The 25,103-nt window shown below is 48.1% G+C and overlaps 1 protein-coding gene across 2 annotated transcripts in view; it reads right to left on the reverse strand.

The window, feature by feature from the left end:
• IGSF3 (immunoglobulin superfamily member 3) overlaps positions 1 to 25,103 on the reverse strand; it is a 99,097-nt gene that overhangs the window by 67,196 nt on the left and 6,798 nt on the right. For both annotated transcript variants that reach the window (XM_042788606.1, XM_042788605.1), the window contains exon 2: positions 3,619 to 3,996. In XM_042788606.1, the coding sequence (XP_042644540.1) occupies positions 3,619 to 3,996 (378 nt within the window). The remainder of the gene's footprint in view (positions 1 to 3,618; positions 3,997 to 25,103) is intronic.

Below are 25,103 nucleotides of genomic sequence, written 5' to 3' on the forward strand. Positions count from 1 at the left end.
GCCCTCTCTTCAGTCAACTTAGAGAAGGAATGCACTTAATTTAAACAAAGATGGGTTGTTCTACATATTTGCCCCTCTCTGTCCTCTGATGGCAGATATTGCCTCAACATCTACCTTAGGCAAGTTGCCTGGTGTTAGATGAGTGGGAGGCTATTTGTCCAATTTTCTAAAAATCTTTTCCCTCCTCACTGAGTAAAAGAGCACGAACTAGCCTCAGCAATTTTGTGTCAGTCTCAGGGAACTGAACTCTGAAGGCAAATAATGGAGTTGCAGACTTTGTACGTGGGCTAATCCTTTCTCAATCAATCGCAAGGCCATGGTTCCACAACATCCTGAAGAGCTGCACCCGTTTTTTTTTTGCCACCTCCCTCTGTCCCAGCAACTCAGTTTGAGATGTCCTAAATTCTTCCTCCTAACACATCTCACAGTCCTGGTGTAACTCCTTCTTCTCAGTGATGTAGCTCAGGAGGAGATGAGAAGAGGGGTAGCAAGATAAAGGAAGACTTATTTTTGAAGCAACTGAAGTAAATTGAAGACTGGTGAAAAAAGTTAAGCCTCAATACATATTTCCCCATGGCAGAAAGCCCTTGAACCACATTACTGGCCTCACTCCTAGCTTCAGTGAGATTAGCACTTGTGCTGCATGCTTGAATTCAGGTAAGAGTCCCACAATGTGCCTGGGGAACATTTCTTACTCCAGACCATTAGAGACTTCAGGGCCTCACAGTGGTACCAGATCTTAGCTAAGATCTAAATGAATGAAAAGGAACCTCAAGTGGAGACACCAAAAATGACAGAGGGACAACCAACCACACTTGCTGTTCGTGAGGTGGATAGAAGTGTACTTCAAGCCCAACTGACACATCTTTGAAGCTGACAATACTATTATTTAGCTGCTGCAGAGCCCTGGATACATAGCCTTCAATGCTGCTCAGATGGTAGGAGCGAAGACATATCCCAGCTGCTTCGCTGCAAGCTGAGATGTCCCAGTGCAGACAGCAGCCCCATATGCTGTTGCACCACTGTCCCATCCAGCTCCCCCCAAAACTCCCAGCTCCCTCATCACAGGGCTGGATCACCCAGGTGAAAAGGGGAGACTCTTCCTTCAGCCCTTCCCTCAAACCACAGGACACAACAACTCAAAGCTCCCAGATCAGCAAGTCTAAAATCGACACTGCTCCAAACCTACCCATTTCACACAAAACCAGAGAGAATAGAGATGCTAACAAACCTGTCCCCCTCCAGGATTTGCTGCTGCCAAAAAAAGAGCCACTCAATCTAATGAGTTAATTAAAAATTCATAACTGGATGAAAGAACAAAAAAAAAGTTTGGTTCTGTTTCTGAGAAAATGAGAACAATAACTCTCATTTAGCTTCCGTGTACTACTTCTCGCATATTGTCTGCTCCAACAAAGCTGGCTTGAAAACCCATGACCTGTAGCTGAGAGCTAACACGACAGAGGAGAAAAAAAAAAAAGGGCACGTGCTCTGCTCAGCCCTGCAGAGAGGGGCCTGTTTCCCTGGCAGGATTTAAGGGCCCGACGGGGCTGAAGTCAGCACTGGTTCACGTGAGCGGAAGCCGGAGGGGACACCCTCCGTCAGGGCTTGTTGTCTACAGGTCATCCCAGGGGGCACTCTGGAAAATTCAGTTTCTGTCAGAGTTTGGTTAAACCACAGGAAACACCTATGCAGATAGACGCATTCAAAATGCAAGTGACTCTAAGTCACATCTAAAGTGGCTTTTCAGAAATAAATTAAGCTAAACCAAATTAGGGCCCCAAATTCTGAGCGCAAGCATCCATGAAGGTGCATAATGTGATTTAATTAATCCACTAGAAGTTACTTCAGATCCATTTTCTTTAGCATCCCTGACACACGTAAACCCAGAAACCAGCGTCCTCAAAGCACTATTCACAGGTGGTTGCAGAGTCCCGTATCTTACATGACTTGTAGCTGTGGCAAGGGTAGGACAGAGCAAAAGCACATCAACGCAGCAAACCATGGGCCAGCCACCGAGGCAGCTACTGAGCTATGGTTAAAACCTGGAGGGCACCGGCTCCCCAGCCCCCAAGGAGAGGGGTGGCAGGGCTCCCCACTGGGCAGGCACTGGTCGTGCCAGCCGTGCTCGCCCGCACCCCGGCCCGTGCTGCACCCCCCGACAGTGGCTAGCACTGGGACTGGCACTGGCTCTAATGGCTCTCCTGTAAGGTGCCCAGCTCACCTGCTGGTTTCCACCCACTGCAGCAGCCTGGCAGAGCAACCCTGCTGCAAACTCTGACCGCCACAACCCCACCCTGACCCCCAGGCACTTTTTTTTTTTTTCACCGGGTGTTGGTTTTCAATGGGCTTCCCTCCCTGAGGTGACTTTACAGCGGCAGCGCTGACTCAGTCTTGTTCAAACTAAAAAGAGAGAACCCCATATGGGGACACCGGAAGCAAATCACAGAACTACATAAAAAATACAGAAAAGAGCATTCGGGAGTCTACCTCCCGACTGCTCATGAACATCAGATGGGAAAGCAGGCACCTAAATAAGTGCTTCACCTGGGAGCATGGCTGGGTTGGCACGTCTGAGGGGAGGGAACCAAGGCGCACACAAGCTGGAGGCAAGCAGCACAACCTGAAGGAGGGCTATTGTGATTTAAATTCACACCTCTGCTCCTTTCACAATGGGTTTCCTGTGTCAACACGGCCTGAACAGGCAACACCCTGACTGGATAGCACGTCTTGATAATGCCAAAGTGGTTTCTAAACCCGAGACTTGCAGGCTCATGAACATCTCCTAAAGAAAGCACGCCTGTCTGTGGGCTTAAATTTGCTAGAGGGGTGTCTGTGCTACAGAAGAGCTCTTTCAGGAGTCCTTCAGCCAAAGAGCTTGATGGAAGCTATGTGACTACTGTTAGCCAAGTTAGACTTTGAATCCAGTCGAAGCTCAAACTCAGAAATGTGTCATGGAAATACTCCAGATTTTTAAGAACCTATTTTCAATTTTTCTAATGCAGACAAAAAAACACCCCAAACCAACTCCCCCCACATTCATCTACAGACATCTCAATTTGATCAGTGTGCTGGTTTCAGGACCCATTCAGCACGGCCCACTGTTAAGAGCCTGAAGACTACAGTTTCTCCTGTTCCCTTTATGTGCTGCTCATTACTGCTTCTCTCTTCCCTGCTTCATTAGTTTGCCAACTTTGGTCCACAGTGCTCTCCTCTGCAGCTTGTGCCAGCTGGAGCAGCCTCCCTACTCCACTCTCTCTCTGTAAATCAGTTCCATGTCCCTCCTGCTTTTAGCCATGGATTAAAATTTTCCTCTCCCTGGCTATGCTGCCTGGTGTCTCTTCTTTATATGGGCTTTACTACTAGAGAAAGCTTGGTAACTTCTACCTCTCTGTACAGTGATTTCCTGCAATTCACACCACCGTGTCTCCTGCTCTCTGCTCCTATTCTCCCTCACGGGTATTTTTTCTGACAGCTTAGTTGGACTACATTGCACACGGAGGGGTTTTTCTGACAGCTTATGTGGACTACACTGCACATGGAGGGGTTCATGGGCTTGTGCCACACTCCGGCTGGGAGACTCCTCGTTGCCTCAGCCACATCGTTAGCAGGACAGCTTACCCACGAGGTTCATCTTGGCGCTGTAACTCCCAAAGTACCTCTCGTCGGTGTTGGGCGTGTGGCACTCGTACTCCCCGGCATCCCGGTCCTGCAGCTCGGTGATGTGCAGCAGGACGGCATCCCCCTGCACCCTCTCCACGTAGATCCCCCGGCTGCGCACACGCTGGGTGTAGATGGCGTAGGGGAAGGAGGGGTCGACGGTGCTGACGATCTGCACCTCCCGCTCAGGGGCCGAGGGCAGGTAGATGGACCACTGGAAGTTCTGCTCCGCCGGGCCCTGGTAGCCGCTCACCTTGCACCACAGCGTGACGTGGGACCCCTCTGTGCGGTAGAGGGGTCCCTCCTGCACCGCCACTTGCCGCTGGGCCAAGGCCATGCCTGCGGGAGGAGAGGAGCCCAGTGTTACTTCCCGACAGCCAGACCCGGTGCCTCCCCTCAGATGTACCCATCCTACCCCCTTTCGCAGCTGTGCTCGGCAAGGCAAACTCTCACACACCACTTTAAAGCTGGCACATCAGGCTCTGGCACAGCATACCCCCCAGCCACACTGCAGCTCTCTTGCTGACTCAAGGGAAGTGTTTTTTAAAACATCCCATGAAAAAAGCAGTGCTAAGGTAACATAAAACCCTTCTCTGGTAGTGATAAGAATCCAGGCACAAGAAAGTACTGTACCACACGGCAACAAACCAGCAACTCAAGCTGACAGGGCTTTGTTTTCAGTGCTACTTCTGTTTTCCAACCCCATCATGCTGCAATCCCAAGCAGAGGTTGCTGTTGGAGGGCACTAGGAGGTGCCCCGCGGCCGCTCTGCAGCACCCCAGTGCACATGGGCGGCCAAGGAGCCGCGGCTGGGGCTCCCCGCTTCAGCGGCCGCTCCCTCTTCTCCCGGCACAGCCCAGCGGGGACTGTCTTCTACCAGGACAGAGGCCCACATGCAAGCCAGGAGGCCACGCTCCCTTCTCCTTGGGTTTCCAGGCCACCCAAATGCAATGCCACAAGCACTTGTCCTCCATCAGCAAACCCACTGGAGGCTTCAGCTGGTACAAAATCCCATACGGAAATAACCATACGGTAAACGCATACGGGGAAATACCATGTTTCCAGCACTACCTTCCCAAGTCCATCTGGAGGCAGTATATTTAGTACATAACAAACCCAATTAAAGTTAATGGAGGGGGAGCAGGCATATTGCACCAAGACTCACCACCGCTGGCTGCTGGAAATCAAGACCCAGTACCGTGTGTTGTATGCATGCAAACTCGTGCAGCATGGAACAAAGACAATCCCACAGCACAGTGACTGCGATCTGCTGTATTTTTGCACAGATTATGGATGGCTGGCCCTTGGGCTCATGGCACATTACCAGCACAGCCCTCCAGGGGCCAGATAAATTACAGCAATCTATCTTGTTTGTTGCTACATCAAAGGCTTGAGGTCTGGAGACCACGCTGGGTGTTCATCGGTTATTGAGTTACCAGCAGCATGTGCACATGGCCAGGCCAATCACCCTGGCTTCTGCGACTGCTTGCCTACCATCACAAACCAGCAATAAGCCGATTTAAAGCAGGCCCTGCATAATCACGTTTACAAATTTCATCCTCTGTGTGCGTGTGTACATTGGGGTTTTTTTCCCCCCCTCCTCTCTAATTTTCAACAACAATGTTCAAGCCCAGAGAATAATTTAATCTTTCAAAAACTAGAAACTTGCAGGTGGAAGAGGTAGCCTGGGATCTGGGGATTACTGGCTCAATCCCGCCCTCTGGACGTGGATGTCCAGATACGAAGTTCATCTCCACAGCCAGCCTGGACCGGAGCCAGGAGAGATGGTTCTTACCAGCTTAAAACAAATTGTGAAAAATGGGTTCAGTACATCCATCAGGCCATGCAGCTGAACAGATGGAGTGCAATTCAAACTATTAACTTGGGCTCAGCTTGCTGTTGCTCCAAATTATGCTTCTTTTTACTCTTTATGAAATAATGTGATTTAAGGGGAGGACAGGGAAAGCTATCAGGTTCGAAACTAAGAGGGAGAAGAACAACAGAGGCAAACACTCCCCCACTGTTTACTGTACCAATCTCTTCATCCTGAGGAAAGATACCGCTAGAGACAACTAACACATCTAAGGTGCAGACAGTCTCTTCTCTCACTCCATAAAGGCCAAAGGACAAAGCAAATACTACAGCCTTTGAAGTGAACTGTTTTTAAAGCAGCAGGAAGGGTAAGATCTTTATTGCACACCTAGAGACAGCTCATAATACGATTTTTGTATGCACATGTAGCCTTGCTACAGCATACAGATACCCTGCACGCAATGACACAATTAAAATTGCGCCACAAGGCAAACATGCAGCGGTAAGAATTAAAAGTTGCACACACAACACTCATTCAGGTGTTTCTCAGCTGAGTGCACTACCTTGTTTTGCAGGCTTTTAATGCAGTGCTCTTTTTTCACATAGGAATTCTTTGAGGAGTTTTCCAACTATCCAGTTGAAAAAACATCATTTTATCAGAGAGACACATTGGCCCTTCCAAAGCTCGCTGGCAAGATCACAACCTCAGGGACCCACAGCGCAGATCTCTGTGTCCTGAGGCACACAGCCTTCTGGTAGATGTCAAATCCCACCACCCTCATGGCCAGCACTAACGTGAGCTTCCTTCTTCCCTTGCCAGTGGTTTTTGGGACCTCACTTTTAACCCCACAGCCTGGATTCCTGCTCCAAGTTGGGAAGAGACCCACCTTCTACATTCCTCCTCTCCTATTGCCTCTTGCCCAGGGTTGCTGCACCTTCCTGATCCAGCCAAAAGTGAGAGGTAAGAGCCAAAGAGCTCCCTGCTTCCTGTTCTGGCTCCAGGAGCCCAAGCAGCTGAGTGACAGAAGAAGCCAGTGCAGAAAAAGCCCTGCCCAACCCCAGCGCAGAAGGAAGACAAAACAAAAAATTCAGGGTTTTGCTACAACTTGCAGCAAGTTGCTGCTCAGCCTCCAAGAGGTGAGACACAAAGGCTGGGGAGTTGGTTGAACAGGGTGGATCTCCAGAGGGGCAGGGCGTGGCACATCCACTGCCCTCTTCCCCCTGCCTGGCCACAAACTCCTGCTCCAACACAGATGGGCACAAATGCTTTTCAACACTTCAAAAATCCCACACAGCAGAAGCAGAGATACTTCCTCAATAAATCATTTTAACCGAGAAAGGGAAGAAGAAAAAACAAATAGCCTGAGACAGACATCCACCCCTAGAAGTTTCCCCCTCAAAAGGTTAACTTTTTGCACAGTGAAGGGCGTTTGGCAGTTTTCAGGCTCTGGGAATTGCCGTATCCTCGAATAAGCAGTATCAAGAAAAGAACTGCATTTCTTAGCAAGCAAGCGTTCTGATTAGCAAAAATAATGCGCCTGAGATCCCATTTTAAACTCTTATCTTTCCCTCTTGAAGTGAGAGAAGAGCTCACTGGAGGGGGGGCTGTGTGCTGCACACCTCCCCTAGGACGCCCAGGAGACAGTTATGGTGGCATTTGGCTGGTACTTCACTGGCACAGCTGGCTTTTAATTGCAAATCCAATATAATTTACTGACAATGCAAGGGCTGATATGGAGGAGGTAGAGAGCCAAGAGCTACTTTAAAATTAATAAGAAATGATAGGTTTCTGCATCTGCTTTTTTTCCAAAAGGCAGTAAATCCCCCACGATAAGGAGGAAGCATTCCCTACTCTTTATCCTCTACAGATGAGGGCTATTGTTGCCGGCCTTTCGAGCTAAGAGAAAGCCACACTACAGCCGGGCAGCTCCCAACACCTCCCCTGGCTTACCCATCTCTCAGGCCCCGTCTGGGAGACAGAGGTGAGGGGCAGCAAGAGGGGATGGTGCAGCCGGGCAATCAGACTCAAGGTCATGCAGCAAGGGAACCGTGCCAGACACAGGCACCAGCAGACACCCAGTCCCAGTGCCCCCGCTATGCAGGACTGCTCAGCAGGCTGCAGGGCCACGGCAAATGTCACGGGAAGCAGCTCTGAAAGGAAGGTGAAAGGCAAGGGAGAAATGCACTATCAGAGTCACCTAGCCATTTGCATGTCCTTTGTCATATCACAGCCAGAACTTCAATGCCTCTCAATTCAAGCTATGGACAAGAAAGGAGTGTCAAGCATCTCTGCCAGACAGGCATCTCACCCAGAAGTGCTGTAGCTCAGCTTCTGAGCACGCTTTGTCTTTGCAAAATCTACGTACTCCAAGCAACATCAGCTGACGACAGCAAGATCTGATCTTTCCATGGAGAGACATGCAGAGCTGTGGGCTCAAGTTTTCCAGACACGAATGGTCATTTCAGGTGCCTGATTTCAAATACTTTGAAGATGCCCCATTTCAGAATGTGCCAAAAACTTACTCTTTGGGAAGGAGGTGGACCTTCAGGTCCCTTTCAGAAGACTAGGCGTGCAAAATTCTATCTCAGAACATTGATTCAAGGCCTATAGCAGGGGATAGGCGAGTGTAATAAAAGAAAGAATGGCTGTGCACATAGAAACTCTGCTACAGCATTGACACACAAGAAGAATTAACAAAAATTAGGGACAGAATGACCAGGAACCTCCTGCACAAGCACTTTCCCCCATCTCTGATGGGGGTGTCCAAACGCACCGCAGCAAGTTGTATCAGGGTATCTTAGATACTAATAATCAGTCAGTAGACCTTTAAAAGAGAAACTTGAGGTTTTTGAAGGAGTATTATCCAGGGTCTCTAATCATTAGAGAGCAATATAAAAAAACCAGTCTATATTTTCCGTATCTTCCAGAAGCATAGAGCTGACAGTGCTGAAAACCAAATGCATTACATAGGCTGAGGAAACATTTCTACCCCTGCAGCTTTACAGCAGTCTTCCTTCACTTAGAAGCTCTAAAGCAGTATTTGTCAATAACTGATAATGCTAATCCTAAATTTCCTTTAAAAATTACTTTGTGCCTTTGACTACAACTATTAGACAGAAAGCATTTCCAAAGAGATCCCTCTCCCCCCTCTCCCTGTTGCTTGCACAAATACACAGCACTCACTTGGGGTTTTTCTGTTGTTCCTACTGTTTGTTCAATTTACAAGCGCTCCCAAAAAACTGTCAGAGAAGAGCAACAATAATGATAAACACTAGAGAATGGCTTCTATGTAAGACATAATGGAGCAGGTGAGGACTCTGGCCTGGAAAAAAAGATGATTTTGAAAGGATCTGGTAAAGGTCTATACAAATATGCATGCCATGGGAAGGATGGTCAAACACTGACCCATTTACCATCTCTTCCAGTTTAAAAACCAAGGGCTGTCAACCAAAACTGGTCAGATCCGGTTTTATAACAACAGAGGCAGTTCTTGCAGCTGCACATAGCAGACCTGGGGACATCCTTGCCAAGGGATGCTGTAGATATGGAAAGTTTAGATGGGTCAAAATGTGGGTGGGGACAAATACTTGAAAGAAGACTACCAAAAGGCCAGATGACATCAGGTTCAGAAGACTCCCGAAACAAGCCACAATTGCATAGCTGTCTCCCTACAGTTTTTTGAGACGTGATCCTGAGCTAGGTGGAGGACCCTTAGTCTGAACTGGTACAGCTGTCCTCATGCCCCTTCACAACCTGTGTCATCACCGCCTGTACTCTTCAGCCATATGGGTCACACCGGGTCTGCAGACTATTCATTGCTATACTACAACAGAAGCTAGCAAAAAGGCACCACTTCAGCTTTTTCTCTAGAAACACGGCTATCTTTGCTCTGAACATGGCCAACTGAACTGGTTCCCCCAAAACACCCCCAGAACTGAAAGAGGAGCCTGTGCCCGTGTACAGAGAAGAGAAGGGGAGAGTGCATAAATCCTACTTGGCTATGACAAACTAGCATCTGCAGCACACCACAGGACCTGGCAGAAAGTCCCCAGTAATGAAGACAATTCAGACGCAAGTGCTAAAGAGCGGTTATGCGAAAGCGCCCACTTCCGAGCTGGAGAGATGCTCCGGGCACGCACAACCCAAGAGCAGGTGCAAGCGCCAAGCGCGTCGCAGGCCGTGGCAGCTGCTGCCCTCCCGCAGGCCCAGGGCCCGCTCGGGCGAGAGCGGTGCGGGGGCCCGGGCTCGCCACCCGGCTGGCCCCTCGCGCTCCAGCACGCAGCACGGCGCGGTTCGAGGCGAGGAGAGTGCCAGCAGGCTCTTCCTCCGGCTGCATTGGGCACCTCCGGCCTGGCCCGGCGCCACGGGAGGCAGCGGGCATACCTGCACCCCACTCCGACCGCGGGGCGAGGAAAGGATGCCGCGTCTTCACGGAAAGGAAACGGCGTCTTCACCCAGTCCAAGGGTGCTTTTGCCTTATCAGCTGGTGGTGTTAACTTGTTGCCTCCCCCCTGCCCCCCGTAGGCTGGCAGCCCACCACAGCCAAGGCGGGCGGCTCTGCGGGACGCTGCCACCGCCCGCAGCTCACAGGGAACAGCAGGGCAGGCAGAGGCAGCCTTCGAGCTGCAGCAGTTCATGCGTTGGCCGCTTTCACAAACTAAGAGGGCACCCGCGGTTAACAGTAGCCCAGCAAGCAGGGCTCCCCTGCTACTCGCTCCTCCTCAGCAATTCTATCCCCATACCCCGAATCAGGAGCATCATGCCCTGCACAGGCCTTTGCTTCTAGTGAGTAGCTCAGGGACAGTTAACACCCTCCAGGCTCACGTTCTGTCTTAATTCAGATTCATTTTTCAGTCTCCCCCAGGCACGATGCTTCTCGGGGGAACGACCCTTCCTCTCTCCCCTCTGGCCCCCGAGGAAGACGCAGATGGCTCTTGTCAAGACTAGCCCCTTACTTAGCCCTGCTGTGGAGTGCAGAGAAAAAGGAGGGACTGATATCCACAAAATGGTGTTTCGTTTCAAGAAGGTTCTTCCAAGCTCACTGTTGTCCAGCCACTGAGAACAGTCTTCCAAGTGACCGTCTTTATTTTTCATCAGCTGAAGACTACCGTAATCTCTATGGGGGACTCTGCCCCAACACACAACACCAAAACAGAGCCAATCTTTAGCAACACACACCTGCTATTCCATGAAGCCTCCTGTTAACGCGCACAAATAAAAATTAGGTTCAAGCTTAATTTTTGCATAAGCAAGGCACAGCAGGGACAATCTCCGTACACTGCAACCTGATGCCAGATGGAAAAAAATAATGCTATCACCAGAAAACATGTGGTAACCCCCTCTCTTATTTCTGTAAAGCCCCATTCTGGGAAAATACAGTATTTTGCTTGGTGTATTTTTTGTCATGCCAAGAGAGTTCACTGTACTGAAAGGTTGGCTAGAGCTACCTGCAGAACTACTCTGTCCCTATCCTCCAGCTTTTTGCTTTGATGTTTAAATCGTGCTACCAAGGGTGCCTGATCCCCTGTCCTCCTCCTCCACTCCTGCCACCATCCCACCACTCCCAGCACATGGACCATCCCTCCTGAACTGACTCAAAAAGCTATTCATTCCTCATTCAAATTCCTCCCACTGCTGAGCCAACTAAAGATGGCTAAGTAGAGAGGTCAGCCAGGAACAATTTATACAATAATTGGTATGGAAATATCACAATCAGTGGGGAAATATCAAAGCACAGGCAAACAAGACAGGAGCCGCCAATGAAGCTCTTTGTTCTCCCAACACAACTGCTTTCACTCATCTCTGCTAGCTGCTCCATCTCACAGCCACACACTTCAACAGCAGATGTTTACTGTCTTTTAAGAAAAATGTTTTCAATACATATGAAAGAGGTGACACTTCTTTTAATCACCGTAGATTGTTCTGGCCTGTGACTAGCTTCCCAAGTTCTGACTGCAAAAGAGGTCTTGTACCTCTGCTATAATTATGCATCCAGTCAGACATCCAACCCCCTCACCAAGATCAGAGCCATTTTTCATCCTTTGGTTCTTCTCAGATCTGGTCCTCATATTGACAGACGACTTCCTTACTTTCCCCAGTACGGCATTGGTATTCTACAGCTGCACAGTGTTAAATGTGATCTGCCCTTGTGATTTTTATTTATTTAATTTTTTTAAGCAAACCTCGTACTATATGGATGTCACATTCCGCTAACTGCTCCTTCTTTGTGTCTACAATTAGGCATGCTAATATATGCTAGTTTTAACACCATCTTAGAACGGCATTTTCTTGAACTACAGATCATCTCTATTACTACAACCTTTAAACTTCTAAAAATGCTGGGGAAGGAGGAAGGAATAATTAATTATCTACATTGGACACTGGGATGACAATAAACAATAGGCTTGCACTTCAGCAGCACAATCAGGTTGGACCTGGAGGTGAGGTATATTTTTAACTTCCCAGAAGCAAGGAAAGTGAGGCACATGAGAGAGTGCTTTTTGAGACTGAAGTCTCTCACACTACAGCTCCCTCTGACAGACATTTACCTTCTTCAGGAATACCAAGGGTGGAGATGAGCCTCCCCCCAGGGAACGCACAACATGAGATCTCCCTGCTCTTACAGTTCTATCGTTCTCGATCATCCCATCAGAAAGTCGATTTAAAGTTACTTGGTCAGACTAAAGTCTGAAACTAATCTTTAATCTAGTATAGCTTTACTTTGAAAATCCATGGAGCCAAGCATCCAGAAACCAGCCAGCCACACCCGTGGTCAGAGAAAAGAGCGATAGCTCGCATTAACAAAAGGAAGGAGGATGGCAGGGCAGCCGTTCTGCACACAGGTCCCCAAGCTTGGCAGCTCATGGTGCTCAGCTTCCTTACTTCACGTGGGCTTTGAAGAAGCTGGTGGATCAAAGTGTACCTGATGTACAAGGTGAATAACAATATATGCTGATGTACGAGGGAAAGACTGAGCTGACTGTCCTGCTGCTTCAGATTCATAATGGTAAATGACTATTGGGGGCTCAAATATCTTTGTGCAACACACCTAATGCTTATTATAGTTTGACTATTCTCCTGCAAAGCTGCTGAGAAAAAGAGTCCCTTATACTTGTATTGTCCGAAGGAGATACCAGTTTCAACTAACCCCACAGAATGGCAGAGAGCTCCAGTAGCACTGTATGCTCTTTTCCGTACTGCAGATAGAGTCCAACTTGTGAATTTATCTGATCAACAATTCCTCCAGGATCAGCACAGAACCTTCCCAGTCCTTTTCCAATTCTCAGATCGGGATGTTCTTCATATACCATACCATCATTACCCTTACCATTATGAGAAAAGCACACAAGAAGAAGCTCCCTGGCAGATTATATTAGGAATACGCAGGCACTATGTGTTGGTTTGCCCATGCACTACTTCTAACTTGCACTGCTCCTTGTGTCTTATCCTCAGGAGTTTCTTCTTTCCTACAGCCCACTGAATACACGCCCTAGTGACTTGTATCACTACTGCTGGTTCCAGGTCTGGTTAAGCACTACAGTACACAGCAGCACTTACAGTGGCCTGCTGGAACGCCCAAGGCAATGCCTACTTTTATATTTTGCAATGAAAAGCAGTGATGGCTTCATTACTGCCTTCCCAGCCTGAGCTTTGAAGCTGTAAGCACAGGAATTCACCATAAGATTTAGTATAGACCTGCACAAAAAGTGAAGTCTCCCAAGATTCCTATGTGTGGTTTTTGTTCTGTTCTTTTAGCTCTTAAAATCACATAAGGACACACCATTTACCCTGGCGTCTCTAGTACTGCTTCCAGACCTCTAAAAGATTCAGCACTGTCACGCTAGTACCAAAGCTATGAAGCAACAACACGCATTTCAGACCACTGAACTCTTAGCTGGTATGTGTTCCCAACCTATCAAGGTGGGGGGAAACAAAATTGTTTGAGCGACAAAGCTAGGCAGGAAATTTCTGACATAGTTCATTATGCCCTGCAGCCTCTGTATTTCTTTTTATTATCATTCTTTAGTCTTCAGGTCCTACATGTTCAACAGCCAGGGTCACTCAGAATTGTCAATCGTTATTCCCTGTGCAATCACTCACTCTCAGACAATAAGAAACTTCATTTTGTTTCACAGTCAATAATGTTTTAATGCCACTTTTTTTTCATCTTCCTGCATGCTCTGCAATCCCTCCCAATATTAAACAACTGAATGCCCCTATTATTGCTGTAATTCAGCTCGTAACATCCCAGATGCTTAAAATACTCTCCCAGGAGAAAAGAATATAGAGTCCCAAATCTCACCTTCACATTACCCTTGCTGGAAGGAAACAGCATTCACTACCCAGCCTTTCATTAAAGGAATTCCCTCTCTTTCATTAAGAGGTCTTTCAAAATATTTCTGATCCACGGAGAGCTTAGTTCCTCACCTTCCCTCAAATTTGCTTTTCCTCAAGAAAAGCAAAGCTTCTTGATCTCTATCTGAAACATATGGAAGGAGGGAGCATACATGGGTGCTTCCCTTTACCTCCAAAGAGAAACCCCAGTGTTTTGACCCATCTTTCCATACTCCTGGAAGTTGCTTATTTGGCTTCCGCTCCCCTTGCTCCAAGTGACTCCAGGTTTTCCCTTACTTTGGTAAGTAGGACGTTTTGGAGTTCAGCACCCTGACTTTCTCTAGGACCTTTACTTGGATGCTTGTTCTTCTGGGCAGGGCCTGAGAATCCCTTTTTCAACCTCCAAATCAGCACCATCAAGTAGCCATTTATGAATTTCTTAACTTCAAATTGTTTGGTTTCTATGGAGAGAGATCTAACAATAATCTGTTAGATATTGACAGGTTTGCAGAGATGATGAAAAACAGTCCTGCTGCACATCCCTCCCTACCTCCCAAAGCACACTATTCCTCCAACACTCCAGCAGTACCCTTTGGCACAGGCTCTGCACCTGCTCCCCACCTCTTTTTGAGGACACAGTTCTGTAGAAATGGCACTGCAAAAAGTTAGGAAGTGTAATATCTAGAAACTAATGCAGCCACAAGCAATCTCTCCCACTTCCTTCTGGCACAATAAAGAAACATGTGTGCCCCTCAGCCATGGCCATTAGCATGAGACAACACCCAATTTGCAAGGCAAAGCTGCCATCTTGTACCTCTTCTTCAGCAGAAAGAGCTCTCAGGTAAACAGCAGATTAAGTCATACCCAAAGTCAAGTGTATTGGCTAAAAGCATGCATTTGTCTAAAACCATTTTCCCACCCATTCACAAGAACACAAAGCATGGCTGTGCAACAGCAGCCAGTTTCCATTCCCCCCTCTAGCCCCCAATTCTTCTGGTTTCTTCTCTGTTCACCAAGCACCAGCAAGATGCTGCCTCTCTAAACCTCTGTGATTCAGTTAGACACCATCCCTGAAAAAGAGACACAGATCCAGTGAGATTCTTCAGCTACCTGCTGCCTCTTATTGATGATTAAGATGTCAGAACTCTTCGTCTCCTTACACTGTAATTTATTAGTTTGACATGCTACAGAGACTATCAGCAGTTGCCACCAAATTACCAAGGCTCCCATTTCAAATGTGAGGACAAGTGCCTTCTGGTACTTGGAAAAGAAAACCAAAAAAAAAAAAAAAAAAAAGAGAGATGCAGAAGCATTTACATTACTATTGCTTCCAGTCTGGGAGGGAGAAAGGTACAAGCATTCCTTCTACACAGATTCATAACACAATACTATTACCAAGTAAGAAGGACAACCAGATGCGATTCTCCTCCCTGGTGATGATCAACCCATGTACCATGTGGGACTGACTAGCTGGAAAGAACAAGAAAACACTTTTTTCTTTCTTTCTTTCTTTAATAAGCTGTGAGGGGTGACTGCACACTGGCACAGCTTGCCCAAGGAGGTTGTAGAGTCTTCATTCCTGGAGATATTCAAAAGCTCTCTGGACATGATCCTGAGCAATCTGCTCTTAGGCGGCCCTGCCTGAGCAAGGGGCTTGGACCAAATGACCTCCAAAGTCCCTTCCAACCCCAACACTTCTGTGAAGGGCACGCTAACAGGATTGCATTCGTTGCGGCTGTAGGCTCCTATTTACCTTAGCTCAGCACCAAGCACCTACTCAGAGCAGCCTCACTGTGCCAGCTCCCCTAGAGAGAAAACAGCAGCAGAAACATCCTCATCCCAGGAAATTAATTTAGAAGTGTGGTTTCACAATGCAGGTTAAGCTCATCTAGGGACCAGCTGCCACAGGGAAAAAACAGTCTTGATTTCTCACTCGCTTTATTCCTAGCAACATACACACACTCCTCTTCCTGTGCTTGACCCCCATAGTGAGCTGAAAGAAGAATGACCCAAGGGAAGTTATTCGTTTCCACTAAGACAGCAAGAACACTTTTTTCTTTGGGGTTTGGGGATGGCAGCAAACAACCCTGGGATATTCCACCAGCTCAGCCATACTGTGAAGCGACACCTTCAGACAGGCAGCAGATGGGTCGAGAGAGGCCGGGGAGCAGGAGAGAGTGAGGCAGAGTGTGAGGAAGTGCCATGATCTCTCTTTGCTGGGAGACCCTGATGGCGGGTCTCTAACAGGCCTCGTGGCACGGCATCAGGTGAAGCAGCGCTGCAGGTGCTCGCTGCAGGTTATTCCCAAGCACACAGAAGAAAACAAAAGGGCTCCAAGCCACCATTTTTAGCAAACAACCCTAAGAGGAGGAGACTTAATGAAGCCTAGCTTCCTATGCCTTCAGGAGGCAGGCTGTCTCTAAGACAAATGATTTGACTGCAAGCTTCAGCTGGAGCTTCTCCTACAGCTGGCACAGCCATTTGGAGGCACTGTTAGAGCCCTTGACGAGAACAGTCTCCTCCAGTCCCCTGCCACACCCCGCCAATTTAGCTACCTAGGCTTCACAAGACTTGAAAGAACTGGTTTACCTCCAAGCTTCCCTCAAATTTGCATGAAATTGGCCAAAGGGCTGCTAGGTTATCCAGGATGGGGCGGCAGACAAGGCAGCACAATCAGATAAGCCATCTTTCTCTGAGAACCCAGCCTGAGGAAACCCAATGAGAAGCAGAGGCTGGGAATCGAAAACCACACAGAGGGAAGAAGCGCTAGAAAAGACAAGGTAAAACAAGGCTAAGAAGGGCTTTTAAAGGGAAGGGAATGCAAGCATCTTGCATTTGGCAGGGCAGAGGAGGAACATCTAATTTGAGAGTTAAGGGGAATGAGCAGAAGGCAAAAAAACCTGAACAAATTTCAGAGGCAGAGATGGATAGGAAGTGCTGCAGTTTACACTTCTTAAGCAGAAAGACTCAGGTGTATGCACATCCATGTAAGTAAGCGCCAGAGACAGAGGTCAAGATTTTAATTTGAACAGAAATATGAACTTGTAACATCAGCAGAGAGAGGCCAGTCCAATTTTTACTAGTGGATAAAATTACCAAGAGGCAGGGACTGTAGGAAGAGGTGGATAGCATCACAGAATAGTCCCCTTGCAGCCACAAAAAAAAAAAAAACCAAACCCTGAAGTTGGGCAGGTTATACTCATGAAGATGTAAGAAAAGCTCTGTCAGAGAGGCAGAAGAAAGAAAAGACAACAGGACTTGGAGGAAACGATTCCAGAAAATGAGACTAAAGCTGGTTATCACAAGGGCTATTGCTAAGTCAAGGAAGGTAACGCTGGATCACGTCTGAGATGTAGAGCAGTGGGGGCTATTAAGAAAACCCTTGCAAGGTAAATCACAGAGACAGTTTAAACTGGCAGAGAGCTGGGAGACAAGAGCTCCAGACAGAGCATCCCATGGGACTTGCGGAGGACAGAGCAGCTGCTGAAGGAGGAGGGAACAAAGCAGCTTTGCATAGAGGGAGAGAGGCTCTGAGTAGCAAAGCAAATGACAGAGAGAAGGGAAAATGAGCTGGGACCCTTAAGTCAAGCAAAATGGCTAGAAAAATTTACTTTTGTGAAAAGCATGAAGAAGGGGAGTACAGGACAGACGCTGGGGTAAAGGTAGGCCATTATTTGTATGTCAGTCCTCTTTGTAAAGTCACTGAGGTTTGAGAAGCAAATCTGAAGGTGGGGAAGGGGCGATCCAGGCTGGGAGAGGAAGTATCATTAGCAGCATTCAATAAATGCTTTTACTTCTCAGGCTTTATGAGGAACAATGCAGAAGGAAGCAGACGAGGGCTCTCTGAGACCATGAGGTCTGTGCAGCGAGGGGACTCGTGCCGGCTTCACGCCACTGCATGACAGCAGGAGCAGAGGCAGCAGATGGTGGGGCTGGGAGATGGGAAAGAGGGCGGAAAAAGTGTCCCAGAGGGTGGGGGCAGATGCCACTGCGTTGGTGGTGTAAACAGCTATGGGACACAAATACCGACAAAAGAAGAGGTGTGGGGAGAAATCCAAGTCCAGGGTGTAGAAGAAAGGTGGCACAAGGGGTGGCAGGGGAGGGGGACAGCAGACAGACCCCAAAGAGGGGAGAGTGGTGTAGTCTGAAAGCGAAGACAAGCAAAAGCCTGGCTGGCAAGCCAGGTACCTCATTATGGCATGAGTGATCCAGGCCCAGGGAGGAAGAACCCCTGACTCACCACCAGCGCATGCTGAATAAGAGGGGCCCCAGCCTTTGGCACCAACACAAGAACTACATGAGAGACGTGATGGAGAAAGGGACATGACCTTAATGACTGCAAGTCTCATTTGATGTATGGAGCCTAGAAAAAGCTGCAAGTTGGATTTTTTTCAGGATTACAGCATCAGCTCAGCAACACCACCACAACTCAGTCACAAGTCCAGACGCCCTCCTGCCTCCCAGAGCAATGCATCTTGGCACCCATGTGGTGAGACGGGGCAGTGCAGCCCCAGAGATGCTCCAAATGTGATACACCCTGACTTCAGCAAGAGCAGACTTGTCCCTTCACAGGGCTGCAGGTTTATCTGAAGGTCTGGGAAGAAAGCACAAACCCAGTTTCTAGACACAGACTATGTGTCTAATGGTGACCAAACAGCATTTGTCACTAAACAAGAAAAATCTTTCCCAGTCAACTGAGAAAAGGAGAGCGGGGGGTGAGGTAAACCTTTCCTCTGCTGATACACCACAGTGAACGTCCTCCTGCCTACCTTCCCTCATGAGCAGACATATTCAGAAGTTTTGATCTTCAGCTACTTACTTAGCAGAGCTTAGTCCCCTCTGATCAGGGAGTTAAGGAAAGGCTTACATAGCTATCAGGGAGGGAAGCTTTTTATTTATCTGATTTCAACATGCCCAAGTTATCAGACTCTAGAGGAATTCAATTAATGAGAATAAAACTCTTGTTTGATGCAAGTCTGGAAGGGTGGGTTTTTTTTTTTTTTTCTGTAAATAGCTGCACCCCAGAGATTTTAAACTGATTATAAGTCTTAACATCATCTGACTGATGCAAGTTAAACAGATACAGCAACTGCACCGAAATGCCACACGTGCTCCAGACCTGTCGGGGGCTGACAGAGCTGGAGGAGACCAGTGCAAAGACAGGGAGAAGGGAGGGAGGGCCAGGAAGCTGGGAAGAGCAAGCCCAAAGGTGCTGCTGCTGCCATCCCCCCTCCTCACTTTACTGCAGTGGACTGCAAGGGTCGAGGGTTGACACTGGTTGCATTCAAGCACCCACTAACACAGCTTCATGAATACCGACACACAGCAGCTATGAAATACCACCTCCAGACAGGGAGGCAGAATTAAATGCCCTGCACAAGCTCACAAGGAAAGGCCAGGGCAGCCCTGGCACGCGTCTGCTCCTGGTGAATGTCCCAGAGCACGCAAAAGCCGCCCCCGGCGCCCAAAGCCATGGCTGTTGCAGGCCGGGGAGGTGCCCCCAGGCCCACCGCAGCCGCCGGCTCCCCGCCAAGCCCTGGGGAACCTGGCACCCACTCCCACCGGGCCCTCCTGCGCCACGGCATCCCCTGGGTGTCCCCGTGAGGAGGCAGGATGACCCGAGGGGGCAGCGGGAACGAGGGCACCCGCTGCCTCAGATTTCCACCTGAGGGGAGGCCACAGGGGTACGGCACCAAGTTGCCTCCACCGGGACAGAGCTGTGGATGAGGGGCACCGGTGGCTCCGACGCATCTGGCGGGCTCCAGTCTCCCTGGCTCCCTGCTGAACCCAGGCTCCCTCACCCCCTGCCACCCGGCAAAGCGGCACAACTGGGACCCAACTCATCTCCCGCCGTGGGACGCGGGGACTCCGACAAGCCCAGGGGTTGACCCCGGGACATCACTACAGCAATGGGTCACGCCTGGGCCTGGGTTAGCCACCGGCACTGTGGAAGAGGGGGGGAAAAAAGGAACTCTGATGGTAATACAGGCTTTGGAGAATTTTACTTGGATAATCCTCTTCTAAGGTTGGCTGGCTGGCTTTAAAGGGAACATAAGGAGGAACATTACAAATCACTGAACCAATGGGAACCAAACATAGGGTACGAAACTCTTCTCATATAAACGTTTTGGTTTTTTTTTTTTTTTAATCCTGCCATGATGATAACCACAGCTCCCAACACCAGCTTCCAGCCGGGGCTCATCCTAGGAGATTCACCCAGTGTTTATTCAATGCACATTTCACTAAAACCCGCATGGTTATATCCAGCCAGGAGACCAAACAAACATCCATAATTTCCTTTGACACCTCCTAGCTACACTGCTCTGACAAAAGCAAACAGAGGCATCCAGTACCATTACATGCCAAAGAAAAAAGAAACTCCAGCTCCCTTACTAAACCCCTTCAAACACAGCGAGCGAGCAAGACGAATCGCAGGCTGAATCAGCCAGAATCTATCAGCTGGTTAGGACAGCACCAATAATACCTCCTGGCTGTATACCTGGGGAAGACACGTAGGTGTTTCTAGAGTCTACTTACGCAGAAACCTCAGGAACTCTTCCTCCTCTTCCCTAAGGGAGATTCAAGACATTTGAGGTTTAACAGCTGCAACAAACAGTCTCCTCTTACAAAAGAAAATACTCAGGAACAAGATAACAAGAGACACAGTTACTGAAACAGGATGAAAACACAGAAAAAGCCTCTGGGGTCTAAGCACTGCCCTAATGACTGCAGACTGCTACTCAGAAAATTTGAATTCAAGTATACAGCTCTTATCACCACTTGCAGATCAAATAGGAATGGCAAGATGCAAATCTTGTTGCCTGCAAGAGAGGTAATCTAAGCCACCATTTGTGAACAACCTGCTAGCAATGCCACAGCCCCTGAAAAAAACACAGAAATAAAAATCTGCAAATGTCCTTGATCTTGCATTAATTCCGGGGTAGATTACTGTGGTGAACTCAAACATCACTACTTTTCCGTTTGGGGGAGTTGAGGGCACAATTTTTATTACACTTGAAATGGCAAGGGAATATATTCCCTATTCAAATTTGATTGCAGGCAAGAGAGATGGGATTAAAAAAAACGGTTAAAAGGGAAATAATGCCAGCTATGTGCCTTTAAAATAGTTTTAAGAAAAGTATTTACTTATTTCACAGCCAAGAGGTATTGCAGTTCTACAGACAACTCAAAATTAGCAGATACATTTTCTCTGAATGCTAGAAAAGAATGCAGATGCTAAACCCATTATATAGACAGTGAAGTGTCATCAGAGCAAAGAAGGTAAAAATAGCAAAGTTATCTGTAAGATGACTAAGCAATTGGATTTATAAAAATATGCTTTCAAATACGACACCCTTTTCTTAGAGCTGCATACATCCGTTTAGCTTTGTTAATTTCTCAATTCTTTCTTTTGATAATTTATTTTTGGCCTCCTGCTAGCATACTTCCCCAGAAGCCTTGCTTCACCCTACCCACACTCAAGACTCACATTCACACACAGAGAACAATTTAGAAACTCATGCTGATCACCCCAGTAACTACAGAGAACCTCTACCAACATACACGCATTTCTTTTACATCTGTCCATCCGCTGGAAAACTGGATTCTTGCTGTCTTCCACCCTCATTTCTACCCCTCTCTCATCACCCCCCACCCCATCTCAGGAATCTTCACAGCTCCACTGGCATCTTCCAGGACTAATGGATCCTCCCCTCTCATGCAACCCTTGCTTTCACCATTTTTCAGGCACCACCAGTGACCAGAGAAGGAGGCTAGATGTTGCCACCTCAGGGACAGCGGTGGTTAGAAGCAATGGGTGTAAGACAGCCAGTTGCTGCTCTCGCAGCTCAGGTGGGAGCCACATCCCCCAGCACCTCTCCCTCCCGCATGTGCTGCCAGCAGCTGGATTTGGAAGCTGCTGGCCTCAGCTACCGCCATGCTCCTCTGTGCATCTCCCTCTCTTCTACCAACACCCAGATGTCTCAGTAAAGAGAATTACCCTTTCCTCAGATTACATCTCTTCAGGGACTTAGTTGGCCTCCATACAGCTGCAATCACTGCTAATCTACATTTCTGAGGTAACAATGGTAGTTGGTGCTCAGCCAAGAATCCCAAATCACTCCTCTGCCACGCCAAAGCTCTGTGTATGGCTCCCCTCTGGCTCCTTCTCGCAGAAGGGTGGGTACCTGCCGGGACCCTAAAGAGCCACCTCCCAGTTCTGACCCCTGCCAGGAAGCCAGCCCTGCTCCTCCAGGAGCCGAGAACAAAGCCCTAGGCTGTCCTTCTCAGCAAGTGGGTTTCCAACGCTCAAACCCATTACAGCAAGATCATTAGGATGCTTTTAGTAATGTATCCCAGTGGATCTGCTAAAGCAGCTATGCGGTATTTGACACAATTTTTGCGCACGCTCACCCCTCTCATCCCTACATTGTTCCCCAAAACAAGCCAGCCAAAAGATGGGGACAGACTGAACTACATAGCTTTGCAATTCAGATGAGAGCCAGACACAGTGTGGCACCAGCCCAGCATGAGCAGGCCTCCAAGAAGGGGCAACAGACCTGAGACCGACCCCTCGCCCACCCTAACGCCACCCCATGCAGCTCAGGGCAGTCTCATATGGCTTCCCTGCCTCTGCCAGGAGGAAACCAGGCTCCTTCCCACAAAACATTCCCTGCCACCTTCTCCCCTGCAAAGGCTGAAAAAAAAAAAAAAAAAAAAAAAAAAAAGACAAAGTCAGCTGGAGCACCAGGTCCAGGGACAAATCTGAATAACCAGGGCAGTAAATGCTACCCTTTGCATGGTGGCCGCAGGGAAGCGAAGGTCCCCCCTGCCACGCTCCCTGGGAACACCCAAGCCAAAGCAAACCAATGGCAGAAGCAACCCGCAGTCTTCATCCTTTACTTTTGCAAAGTTATTCCATTTAAAAGTTAAATAGGGTGATCTCTGATGACTTGAACCACAAAGGCAGAGGAAGCTGCAGTAGAAGCAAGTTTTTAGCCTCTTCTGTCCCACCTTCATCAGCAGAAGGAGGTGTACTTCCAAGCACATCATGGGAAAGCTTTTGCTATAGAGGGGAAAGGGGAACCCTGCAGCCACAAATGGAAAATTCAAGAGGAGTGGATTGGGTGTAAGAACACCAGAAACGAGGAAAGAACAGAACAAAACAAAACTAGGCATCTCAGGCAAGATTTAAACACATGCAAGAACATGTACAGGGTCCTTCTATACTCTAATGACAATGGCAGTACATGAGAGGCCACCTCTGAATACACCTCTCCTTACATTTAGGCAAGGGGAAGGCAGAGGGAAAAAGAGTGATTTGAGATGAGAAAAAGGAAGGTGTTTTGATACCTACATATGAAGACGAGCAGGTAGATTTACATCCACCTTGCAAGCCTCCATACTCTGAACAACCTCTGCCCTGCAGCAGCATAGACATCTGAGGATGAACTCTGATCCCTGCTCAGAGGCCGGGCATCTGAAGCTGATCTTGTTCAAGCCTCCCTTATTTACAGCAGAAAGGAGCGAGTGCTTGGCGACTTAAAGCATCTGTCAACTACACACTCTGGATTAGATTTAACTGCTGACTAGCTCATGGCATGGGACTGATTAGATGTAGCAGCTCCTTACATGTCAGTGACCCATAGATTAACCGTGCTGTAACAGTGATGGCTGGAATGAACTGCAGCAGCTCCAAGCTACAGTCAGATGGGCTGTGCCCCGCAAGCATAATAGGGTGGCAGGAGATGCTGGTCCCATTCACATAGGATAAGCGAGAGAGCTTGTGCAGGTAAGTAACACCACAGAGCTCAAAGTAAAAATCAATCTTCTTCTTTTCCTAATACCGAGAGTGAAATCAATCAGGGCATAACAATCTCTTCCATGTTATGCTTCCAACACGTATAAGAAAAAAGCAACTTGCTTGCTTAACAATAGCAATCAAAAACTCAGCCCTAACACTGCACTTCTCCAAAAAAATCCCATGACACCTTTTAAGCCACTTGCCTACAATTCTATCACAAGCCAGAAGCAAGCACTGGAATTTGCATGCTGTGACTCCTGCTGTAGGCACCGGATAACACTGCAGGCATAAAGGTCAAACCCTTCAGCAGGAGCTCTTCAGATATTGTCTGCAGGCCACAGGCAGTCAGCAGAAAGCTGGCAGATGGCACAATGCCAGCCCAGTTTTTCTCGGTGTCCATGCCCTTCACTGCAAAGCGCCTGAGCACCTGGCAGGATGGTTAAGCAGTCATCCCCTGCAAAACAGAGCAAACATCCCTCCTCTGTAGTGGGATTAAACAGCAGAGTAGGAAGACAGGCCACGGGAACCTCCAGGAGAGGAAAGCAAAGCTTGACAGCATATTCAGGAGGTGGAGGAGGCTGAGGATCAAGGATTGTATGAGAAGGGAGGAAGCAGAAAGCACTGAGCCAGGGAGATGAAATTATATGGTGAGAGGGGGCAGCGTACTTTGAAAGCACACCGGAGATAAACACATTCAGATAATTGCTTAGAAGGGAATAAATATTAGTAAGTACTATAATTACCTCGAACACTTTATAAAGCCGTAAGAAGAAGCATGACTGGAAGGAGGGCTGGCACACGTGCTTGTTGGGAGCTCCTATTTCAAGATAGCAAGAAGGAATCAACAAGGCCTGACACCCAGGTTGGTAATTTCAGCCTGGCAGCCAGCCACAGCCCTTTAGCTAGATCCTAGGTACTGGGTAACTTGAGTTAATAAGTGCCAGACTCCAGCAGTACAGTTTTCTGGAGTAAAGAGCTTCTGGACTACTGGCAAGAAGCACCTGCCCTCTCCTGTGGCTCTTACTCAAGGTCCAGTTCCACTTTCAGAGAGATCTGGAGGAACCTGGGCAGATTCCTATGTCCCCGGTGATGATGCTGAATGAAGACTGAGAGATTCATTTAGCTAAGCAACCAAATCTTGATACCCACACTATGAGATATCAGAGCTCTTCTTTCCCTGAGAGGCAAACAAAAACTTCTTTGCTTTTTTGGGGTTCAGTATCTCATCTTCAAGCTTCCATTCCTCTAAAGGCTTCAGGAACTATCCATTTCACATAGCAGCCTGGGTCAGTGCCGAGCTCCTCTCAAACACAGGACAGACATTTAGCACTATGGAGTCTGCAGAAAAATGCATCTACCTCATCCTGTGCTCCCAGATCCCTTTTAACAAGCTTATCAACTTCCATACAAAGCCCAAAAGCCATAAAAGTGACAATGTGCCTCAAGCAGAGAGATGCAGCACGGGGGGAAAACAACCACCAGGAAAGCAAACAAAAA

This window comes from Tyto alba, unplaced genomic scaffold (assembly GCF_018691265.1).
Source record: "Tyto alba isolate M040663 unplaced genomic scaffold, T.alba_DEE_v4.0 Super-Scaffold_14, whole genome shotgun sequence".
NCBI classification, from domain to species: Eukaryota; Metazoa; Chordata; class Aves; order Strigiformes; family Tytonidae; genus Tyto; species Tyto alba.